This window comes from Helianthus annuus, chromosome 4 (assembly GCF_002127325.2).
Source record: "Helianthus annuus cultivar XRQ/B chromosome 4, HanXRQr2.0-SUNRISE, whole genome shotgun sequence".
In the NCBI taxonomy this organism is placed as follows: Eukaryota; Viridiplantae; Streptophyta; class Magnoliopsida; order Asterales; family Asteraceae; genus Helianthus; species Helianthus annuus.
The window spans coordinates 187,977,441-187,988,207 of NC_035436.2; the positions used below are offsets into that span (position 1 = coordinate 187,977,441).

The 10,767-nt window shown below is 36.9% G+C and overlaps 1 protein-coding gene and 1 long non-coding RNA gene across 2 annotated transcripts; both read left to right on the plus strand.

The window, feature by feature from the left end:
- The first annotated feature begins 3,154 nt into the window (after positions 1–3,154).
- On the plus strand, positions 3,155–3,857 carry LOC118491172. Its single transcript, XR_004890687.1, has 2 exons — positions 3,155–3,346; positions 3,771–3,857. It is a non-coding gene; the product is annotated as an uncharacterized LOC118491172 (long non-coding RNA).
- A 6,178-nt stretch (positions 3,858–10,035) lies between these two features.
- Positions 10,036–10,464, plus strand: LOC110934036 (cysteine-rich and transmembrane domain-containing protein B-like). Its single transcript, XM_022177231.1, has one exon. It carries the CDS (start codon positions 10,036–10,038, stop codon positions 10,462–10,464), a length of 429 nt encoding a protein of 142 aa, XP_022032923.1.
- Positions 10,465–10,767: the final 303 nt, after the last annotated feature.

Sequence of the window (10,767 nt, forward strand, 5' to 3'; positions counted from 1 at the left end):
CGCCTTTTCCCGTGTATTCTCGCCGGCTTGTCCGCTTGATGATCCGGACTCTTTGCCTAGAAATTCAGTTTTTAACTTGTTTAGAATTCTTTTCATGACCGTATTCACATCATTTGTGAGACATGATCAAAATCTGCATTTTCATCCTATTCTAACATTTAAAACCTCACTTAGGCATTTCAACGAACACCTAACGGGTCAGATTTTTCTACAATCATTACTAAGTTCATGACTTGCCATTTAACATCTAATTTCACTTTAATTAAGCAAATTGTACATACTTAAACATTCAAATTACTGAATTTCCTCATACAATTCAGCTTTTCACTAGATTAGGAATTCATAATCCTAGTGTTTGTCTAGTCTTTACAATATCATAAATCACCTACAATGGTGATTGTAATTTCTTCAAGTATCATGCAATGATTTTCACAATTAATCATCTAGGGTTTAACCCTAAGCAACATATTATTTCAAGATTCATTCATGCATAACATATCTAGGTTCAATTTCAATTATTCACCATTGACCTAGAATTCACAGTGAATCAAAATATCAAAATTATACATACTTTTTGATCCCTATGACGAGGTGATCACTAATTCGTGTTTAGAACTTGATTTGGAGCAGATTTATAGCTTCAATTTTGAGTTTTATGAAGGTTTTAGGGTTTGGAGCAAACCCTTGCTCGTCCCCTCCTTCCCTTGATCGACCAGACACACCAAATGGTGTTTTTGGTAATTTTTGTTACTATTTCAGCATTTAACTTTCATGTTTTGGCAAGTTTAGTCCCTCACTTATCACCTAGTTTTTAATTACTATTGTTTTAACCAAGTGTAAGTTATTTCAAGACTTGTGGTCTTAACTAGGTTAAAATTTCTACATGGTTATTTCTTGTTTATGAAATCCTTAAATTTCTAATATAAAGATTTATATTTTCGGGGTGTTACACAAATGCCTTCATTTTTAGCACATGAGCGCTAACTGATGTACCCTCTTGCATACGAGTGGTTATGAGTGATCTCATCACATCAAACCTCTCATGACAAGCCTTCTGTTGGAACATTTCAACCAGGTGCTCATTCATCTCATATGCCAACTTGTCATCCATGGTCCTTTGAAGTTCAGGAATCATGGATGCTAACATTAAACATGAGACTTTCATAGAGTCATTAAAGTGCTTTGCATAGTTTCTATATGCAACAGTTTGCTGATTGATGGGTTCATCAGGGACTGGTGTTTCAAGAACATACAGTTTGTTCTCCGCCTTGAGAACAATTTTCAAGTTGCGGTGCCAGTCCATGAAGTTGGAGTGGTTCAGTTTGTCCTTCTCTAAGATGGACTTGAGAGAGAATTGGGAGGAATTGTTTTCAGTTGACATCTACAAAATTCAAAATTAATTAATTAGTATTTTATGTTTTTAATATCTTAATTTAATTTTATGACCCAAAAACAAAATTTTAATTAAGATGAGATCCCAATTCATCATATGACAGTGAATTGGCTTAAGCACTATCCATTGGTATGATTACATATGTAAACAACGATTGTTAATTGTGTCCACTACACAACTCTCTATTTGGGGTTATCGCTTAAAACGATGTATGTTTAGATATTTTGTCCTTTACTGTTGTAACACCCCGATAATTTTTAAATCAATTATTAAAATATAATGCCGATAAATAAACAAGTGAACTAACTAGGATTAAAAACAACCTAGTTAAATAAAAGCCTTGTAGTGACTTAAAAGTGGGTTCACACACTAAAAACAAGAATTTAACAATACTTGAGGGGCTAAAAGCGTTTGAAACGAAACTAGTGAAAATAAAACATAAAATTTAAAACTCCAACATACACTTGTGTGTGTGGAGATTGACAAAAACACAGGGGGCGATCCAGGGCTCCCTTTCTGTAAGGACCTGCAAAAATGTCCTAAAATACTCCGTAAGTGGAAACCCGGACCCCTAAAACCCTAATCCTTATGAAAAATCAAGAAATTCAAATTTATCCATCTGTCACGGGCCGCATAAGAATTAGGCAAAGCTTACGCGGGGCGCGACAGCCTTGCAACTCTCCGGATAAGCTTAAGGGACACGTGTCGTCCACGTGTCAAGACCACCGATGACTCAGCAAACCCTACTGCCTCCTTTATGGCCTCGCAGGTCGCGAAGGATCCCCCTTCAAGTTTACGTGGGCCGCGAGAGACCTAAATTGCAGCTATAAATTGGATGAAGTTTGGGCATTTCAAACTGCTCAATTCTTTTCTTTCCTTCAACTTTTATTATAGCAAATAGTAGCTCGAGATTATACCTTCTAAATCCCAAAACTCTGCCTGTATTAGGGTAATAACTCTAATCACTAGTACGATACTTTATCCGATCGATTAAAACCGATCCAATGGATGTTTAAGTGCTGCCAATGTCTGGCTATACTTTGTCATTCATTGTGAGGGTTTCGATCTCGTGATTATCGTTAAAGTTGAATTGAGTTAATACACTAATACGAGTTCCATTGTGTCTAGAAATTAGAAGTCATAATCATGAAGCTGTTAAACTAGTATATCAAACTTAGCTATTAAGATAATTTAGCGGTTAAGAAAACTTAATAGCTGCGGAAACTTAACAGGAAAGGAAACTTAGCAGTAAGTAAGCTAAGTAAGTTAATTAATCAGCTAGTTACATTATTTAATTAATCGGCTAAGGAAATTACTTGATTAAACCGTTAAGATTAATTAATCGGTTAAGTAAGATTAATTAACCAGTTAAGTAAGATTAATTAAGTTAAGTAAGATTAATTAATTAAGCTAAGCAAGATTAATTATGCAAGATTAATTAAGCTAAGTAAAATTAATTAAATAAACTAAACACCCAGATAGATATACATGAAAATAAATATATATGAGATAGATAATATCAAAGGAAGGTGCTAGGAAGGTGTAAGAGGATATATATGTAGGTGGAAGCTTCCTAGAAAATGTATAGGTAACTTCCTAGTGTTCTAACCAATAATCACCGATGCGATATTATGTCCGATCGATTCAGGAACCAACTAACGAATGCCAAAGTGTTGTACTTTGTGAATTTCGTTAAATGAATGTCAAAGTGCTGTCTAAACAAGACTATACTTTGTGAATTTGTTAAGGTTCTGATCTCGTGACCATCGTTAGGTTTGATTAGGTTTAACACTAATATGTATTCCATTCTATTAAACTAAATGTTTAACTACTCGAAACTCTACCCCATACACTTACAATCAAAATGGATGCTTAATCATCAGAGGATTCAGAACTATAAAGTAGATGCTTAGAATCAAGATGCTTGTTTAATCAAGACTATATGCTAACAAGGTGAGTCATTCTCTTTTTATCAAATTGTTTGCAAAACCCTAAATGTTTTCCAGTTATACTTTGCAGTGATTAAGTCTTTGCTAATCTTTAATTACTGGCAGTATGTGGGGGTTTTGTGCACATTACTACTAATGATTTATCACGTTAGGTGGGCGAGCCTAATTAGTGATATGTCCACGGTCATAGATACGGTCGAGTGACAACTGAACCAGCTAATTAATAGAAAATGGGCAAATGTAAAAACTCTAAATGCTGTAAATTATAACAAAGTTATAATTGCAGTGATTAAGTCTTTGCCAATCTTGAAAGAACAAATGTAAAAAAACTCTTAATGCTGTAAATGATAACAAATGTGTTTTTGTACAAAATGAATGAACTCACCAGTATTTCCTGATGACCAAAATCTTTTTAAAACGCGTTTCAGGTGATTACGGTAGATCGGAATAAGAGTTGTGATACGGCACAAAAAGGCTTAAAGAAGTGGCTTATTTTATCAAATAAATTAAATTAAATGCTGTTTCATATATTCGGGTTTATCCCATATTAAAGCTACCTTTGTAAAACATGGGTTTCTTTCCATCTATTTAATAAATAAAATCCGGTGTTTTTTAAACTCTGATATTTTTCCTAACTCACGGTCCTGATGAACATTTTCGCTGCAATGTTTTTAAAATAACCACCGGTACCACTTGACTGTTCGCGGCTCTCGTCCAGGGTGTGGTCGGGGGTCGTGACAGAGGTGGTATCAGAGCCACTGCTTTAAGCAATTGGGTGTTGTAATAATACCTAAGCTTAAACGAAAGAGTTAGGAAATTGTTATTAACTGGTAGCAACAAGGATAGTATTTAGACTTGAACTTAAGGAAGATGCCTTAGTATAAGCTTCGAGATAAGCTAATTACTTGCGTAGATAAAGTGTGATGGGTGTTGGTATGCCATGAGGATGATGACTAGAACGTTGCAAGTACGGTAAATAAGCGATAACACTTGGCCACTGTTATTTCTTGTTTATTGGTATTACTGAGTTCTAGAATATAATCCATCATGTGAATACTAATTACCTTGTTCTTTGATAAAAGCTCTAATAAAAGATTCATTTTTAATCATGAATTGAGAAGATTCTAGTTATGGGAATTTCAAATTACATCTCCGGCGAGAACCGGGTAAGATGGGGTTACCTCTCCGGCGAGAACCGGGTAAGATGGGGTATATAATATATCAAACAAGTGACAGAATTCCCTAAATAGTATCATGACATGATATCTGGCTTGTTTTTCGAAATATGAATCTTTTAAATACATTAACCTTATGCAAGGTTTGTATATTACAATATGTGAAATATATGATTATATAGATATGTATATCTATAAGGAAATCCAAAAACCATAAGGATTGATAATTTAAAATACATCATGAGCCTGTGTGTCAATAATAATTCCAGAATTTTTATCAGGAATCTGTATACATCTATAATTCTGATATCGAACATTATTTCGTTTGATCATCTGTCTCTTAACTCGTGCGACAAGAAGTATATGGTCTTGGAGTTCATTAACACTAGAGGCATGGAACTGAAAGATATTCCGAATGACGTTTCCCAGAGGATCTACTTAGACTATCACCCGATCGTGAGGAAAAACTCAGAATTCGTCTGAGACTAGGAACAACACCGATTGTTATATCACAAAGTTAAGACTAAGGGAGTAGTTGATGCTTTAAGTCATAAGTTTCATAAGAAGCCGAAACAAGTACGTGCTCTTAGATTAAATTGCGGATAGATTTAATAATTAAAGAGTACCCAAGGAACAGCAATCAAGGATGATGCTGAAGAATTATAAAGAAATAATGAAGGAATCAGAAAAAGGAACTAATGGAAATTTGTGATTCCATAAAGAATTCGGGTACCTATTCACGGAAACCTGCAAGAAAGGATTCTCGAAGGAACCCATAGAACTAAGTGTTTGATACATCGTGTAAGTAATATGAGGTATCAAGGTTTGAATTACTGATAAATAGAAATGAAAAAGGATGTAGCAAGTTATGTCTCTAAGTATTTAATCGATTAGCAAGATAAAGCTAAGCATTAGAACCCTTTAGGTTTACCTCAACGACATCAGTATGGAAATGAGATTGATAACAATGGATATTGTTACCAAATTACCTAACATAAGAAAATGTAACGACACAATCTGGGAGATTGTGGATCGATTAACCAAGTCTGCTCAATGCCTACCAATAAAGGAAACCCTTTAGTATAAGACACTTAGTTAAGTTATATGAGGACGAAATAGTCTCATTACATAGAATCCCGTTATCTATTGCATTAAATCAAGATAGTCACATTACTTCTCATTTCTGGGGAAATTTTAACCTGTAACACCACGTAAAAACGTGTCCAGTTATATAAAGACACGTATCCCGAACTTTAAACAAGTATATTCTCGTGAAGGACTTAAAAGGTCAACATGCCAAACTTGAGTCTCTGATTGACACTTTGTGGAAGATTTGTCTTTAATCGAAAGGTTAAGTGAATACAAGAAGCCATTTCGTGTGTACATATGAAAAATAAGGCTACGGGAATTAAACGTGTCAACATGTTAAGCTTACCTCTGAATGACCATTCTGAATAAATTCCCGAAAGCTTTATAAAATTATATTAACACGTTGATAAATGGCTATTATGGAGATTAAACCTCGGCTGCAAATAATAGTTTATAAACTCAATTCAAGAAATTGAAATTCATGCAAAGAGCCGACAAAACTTCATGTTTGGACAATTTTCATAAAGCAAGGGAACACAAGTGCATGGCATTATTATTGGGCATTCAGAACTGGTCATTTGGACTAATGTACTGAATTAAGGGTCAAGATTCGGACATTGAAATGCATGATGAAGTGTGTGAAAGTTGTAAAATTTTTGTCCTCTGGTCATCGTTTACGGACCGTATAGCCTTAGGCTTACGGTCCGCAAGGACGTATCTGGGCGATGCGAACCAGGTTCGGTTACGGACCGTAAGCGTTTAGACATACGGTCCGTAAGCAATGGTTACGGACCGCAAGAGGATTCCTTTACGGTCCGTAAGAGCGTCGCTGGGCAGAAATTTTGGACAGGTGTGAGTTAAGCTGTTAACCGACTTAAACATGTAAAATTCAATACTATGGATGATTGAACGGTAAAAATAAACCACTAGGACACCTGGGGTGATCCTAGGGCCTTCCATAACAGCTGGGAATGATCCAAGAGTTCATGAAATAGTATAAATAGGTCTTGAAGTTGAGTTTCAAAAACTCACATTTTGCAACAATCAAATTAACTGATCTCTGGAGCTCACAAGGACTTGGAGAAGACTATCAAGTGTAGAAAAGATAGCTTGGACCTGTAGTAAGCTTCTAATTACTCCTTTAAGTTGTTTAATTAGTTTAATTACTTAAAAGTCAAACTTAGTGCCTAATTAGTTTGACTTTCGTTTTGTTTACATGTGGCTTAACCACTGATCAAATTGAAAGTGGTTATGAAACCACATTAGTATAGGTGATTAACCCCTGAAAGGGTGTTTCCTAATTATCTCGTTTGACTGGTTAATTGTCGGGTCAAAGTAGTTTGACATGACAGAATTGACTAAATTGATTAAAATTAATAAACCAGAGGTTCTAAATTATAATATAACATTCTAATGACTTGGTAATGACTATATAAACATGTTTTATCAGTCCCAATCCGACAATTAATCATCTAAGGGCAGATTATAACCGGAAGTCGCAAAAGCTTGACTTTTGCTATGACTTTCAGTTCTGACCCATTCAAGCTTATTTCTTCCATGTTTTAAGCTTCCATTAGGACCATAATACATTGTAGTATAACTCTCTGAAGTTATATTGCATGGTGCCTAATCGTTTGAAATTTATGCTCTTATTCGTAATTATGCTCATTAATGCCTAAAACGCCCTTTTTGCATAAAACCGAGATTTTTAGCAATGTGAACGAACTAAAACCTTCGTTACTGATATTTAGACATGTCCCGAAAATTTGACATCAGTTTGAGGTCTAGAATGGGAGTTATGCTCAATAGCGTAATTAAGGGACTTCTTAGTAATTAGAAAGCGTAATTAGCATAAGGCCCATCTAAACCCGATTTTTGTCACCAAACTTTTTACCTACTGATGTTAAATAATATTTTGGGATTTTTGAAGATTTTTATTTATTTTTAAGCTGAACTTAACATAGGATTATAGCCTAATTTCGGTAATTGCCGATTTTAACCTTTTCATACATAAAATGAATTTTACATAACTTTTTGAAGCCAAACTTTTTGCTACTGATCATAAATGATAAATGTATTATTTTGAGCCTTATAAACTGACCAAAATATCAGATTTCCTATTTTTATAATATTAGCCCTTTAAATCGCATATTTAGCGTTTTTAGCGCCTAGTTTGGGTCAAAACTATACTTATCATTTAAAACTCATAACCTACTGATGTTTTAAACTAATTTACATAATATTACAGTAAGCTAATGTTTTAAACTCAGAAATCTATTTTTAACCTTTAAAAGCCTATGCAAAATTACCAAAATACCCTTACGGGACCTATTTTGGTTTAAAAGGTTTTTGGGCATAAATGTTGATATACTACTGATATATTAACACATTACGAGCATAATAATGATTAAGACCTGTTTATAGTTTGTCCGATTACCCGTTACGCATTTACGCGTTCGGATCGGTTTACGTGACTAGTTTACGTAAAATAGCCAAAACGGGCTTAACCTAGTCATTAAAACCTCATTTTCCAGAATGTGTTTAGTTTACCCATATTATACAAGTATCTAAGCTTGTCGGGCCTAAACCACATTCTATCCCGGTTTCCGTTTAATCTACCGGTTAGGTCCGTAAGGTTTCTTTCTAGCTAGTAGGTCTAAGTCCTTGACTTAAGTAAAGACCCATTAGCATCCTAATAGATAATTAAACCTTCTATACAGATTTATAGCTTCCAGTAAAAAGTACCTTTCAAGAACCTTAGGAATTTACTGCTACATCAGGTAAATACTTTTAACTTATTTTCCCTATACGGGCTTGGGATACGGTATATTAATACCGCTTGGTCGGGTATGGGATTATTATGTCGGATTGTGATTTAATAAATCCGCATAACCCGTTTTAATCTGTATTGGGGATAACTCCTTTGTGGGTTCTATAAGTGGTGAGTCAGTTAATCATGTCCGGCTTAGAAACCGGCCCCACATGTATGACAAGCAAGTAAAACTGTATACAAGATTTTAATAAGATTGTCCCAAGTTATAAAGGATTTGTGCCTTGTGCATTTAAACCAATTTTCTTAAATGTTTTCAAAACGAGACAGTTAAATTGTATTTACCAGTGTATACTGACGTATTTTTCCTAAAGATTGATTTGACAGGTACTTATCGAAATAGGCTGGAGCTATAGGGTGTTGTAGAGGATCTTGCAAATCCCATAGATACCCTGAGTCTGTAGTTTTTGTTTCTTTGTACTTTATGATCCGCCTGTGGATCTTTTTACATTCCGGTCTGTATTTTCTTGTATTCGAACATCGACAGACAGTATGGTTTGTAATAGTTTATTTACCCAGCCTTCCGCTGTGCTATATTATTGTGTGTGTTGACAATGATGATATCAACCACATCACGATACTCCCCACCGGGCCCACCGGTAATACGTGGAATATTGGGGTGTGACAGGTTGGTATCAGAGCCAACATTGAGCGAATTAAACACTAACCTTTTGTGTTTAATCTCAATGACACAATAAGCACATTCCTTAGACTCTCGAGTCTAGGCAAATGACCTAGGATGCATCTTTATCTTTCCTTTACTTTTATTCCGTTTTGTTTTATTTTGTTTGCTTGTTTCAACAGGAAGTTAACCATCATGCCTCCAAGACTAAGAGGACGTGGCAAGGGACCCATGCGTGGAGGACCGTCAACTGCTGGGCCATCGCACAGACGCACTCCATCGGCGTCTTTTTCCACCTCCGACACCCGTGATATGTGGGGTCAACCTTTCGAGCCGGCAAGACACTCAGTCTCGCTTAGCTCTTCGCCATCTTTTCATCCGTCTTTCGGACCATTTGCTCCAAATGAGCCCGAACACTCTCACCATTCGGACCAATCTCACCATTTGCATGAATCATACCCACCGCATAACTCTTTGCAATCTCATTCATTTCATCATTCCGAATCCCCCTACTCTCCAAGACAATTCAACCCAGCTGACTACGTTAACGACTTTCTCGGCTACAACCCGTTGGGCCCTGAGGACCATTTCTCTCAGGAAATGGAGATGGATGACGACCCCGACCCGGAGATGCAAACAGGAACCCCGGGCCACCCTATCAGCATATCTAGTGGGTCTCCGTTCCAGGGATCTCCTTATCGTGGACCCGACTCCTTCCAAGAGAGGATGGCTACTATGACTGGTTCTTTACCCCATCTTATCATAGCTCTCCGGCTCAACCACCTTTAGATGATCCTCAACTTTAAGCTGTCTCACCACCACCACTCCCGGTAGAGGAGCCACCGCAGCAGCCACCGCAACCACCTCCCGAGCCTCCGAGGCGAAGGAGGAACGCTCGCATGTCCGTTAGAGGAGGACCCCGTTTTAGTTCTCCTCGCGGGTCGAGTTCCTATCCCCCTATTCTAGAGGACCCTCAAATGGGTGGGCCCTCAAATGCGGCACCGGAGGCTGATCCTCCGCAAGCTTCTTATGCACCACCTATGCCGCCTGTGGGATTTGATAACCCAATTCCAACATACCCAGGTTCTTCCGGGTACAATCCTTATGGAGACCCGTCGGGATATCCTTTGGGCTATGGAACTCATGACCCATATCTTACGGCTGCGCAGTATCATCACCTTTACCCTTCTTCTTACCCCCCTATGCCTCCAACTGACTACCCTATTCAGGGTTATCAGTATCCTCCGTACCAGCCACCTCCTTCCCAGCAACTACAGCAGCAGCAACAAAATCAGGAAATCTTGGAGAGGTTGGACAAGGTTGAACAGAAGACCAAGAAGAACAAGGAGAGGCACAATAGCTTCATGAAGGGCCTTGCCAACCTTATCAAGGGGAAGAAGAAATAGAGGGTTGTTTTTGTTTCTTGTTTATTGTAATAATGTCCCTGCGTGGACATTTGTTTGATTTCTGTATCAAGTCCCTGCGTAGACTTATTTTCATTTCGGTTTACCCCTGCGCGGGTAGTGTGTTTTTCTAAGTCCCGTTTAGGGCATTTGTACTTGCTTTCACCCTAATGAAGTTATAGCTTTGGTTTTAAATGTGTGTATTTTATTACACCATGTTATTTCCTTTCGATTTATAATTGATCTGCCAAAGAAACTCTTAGAGGTATAACCTAGCCAAAGTATTAATTGGCTATGATGGTACAA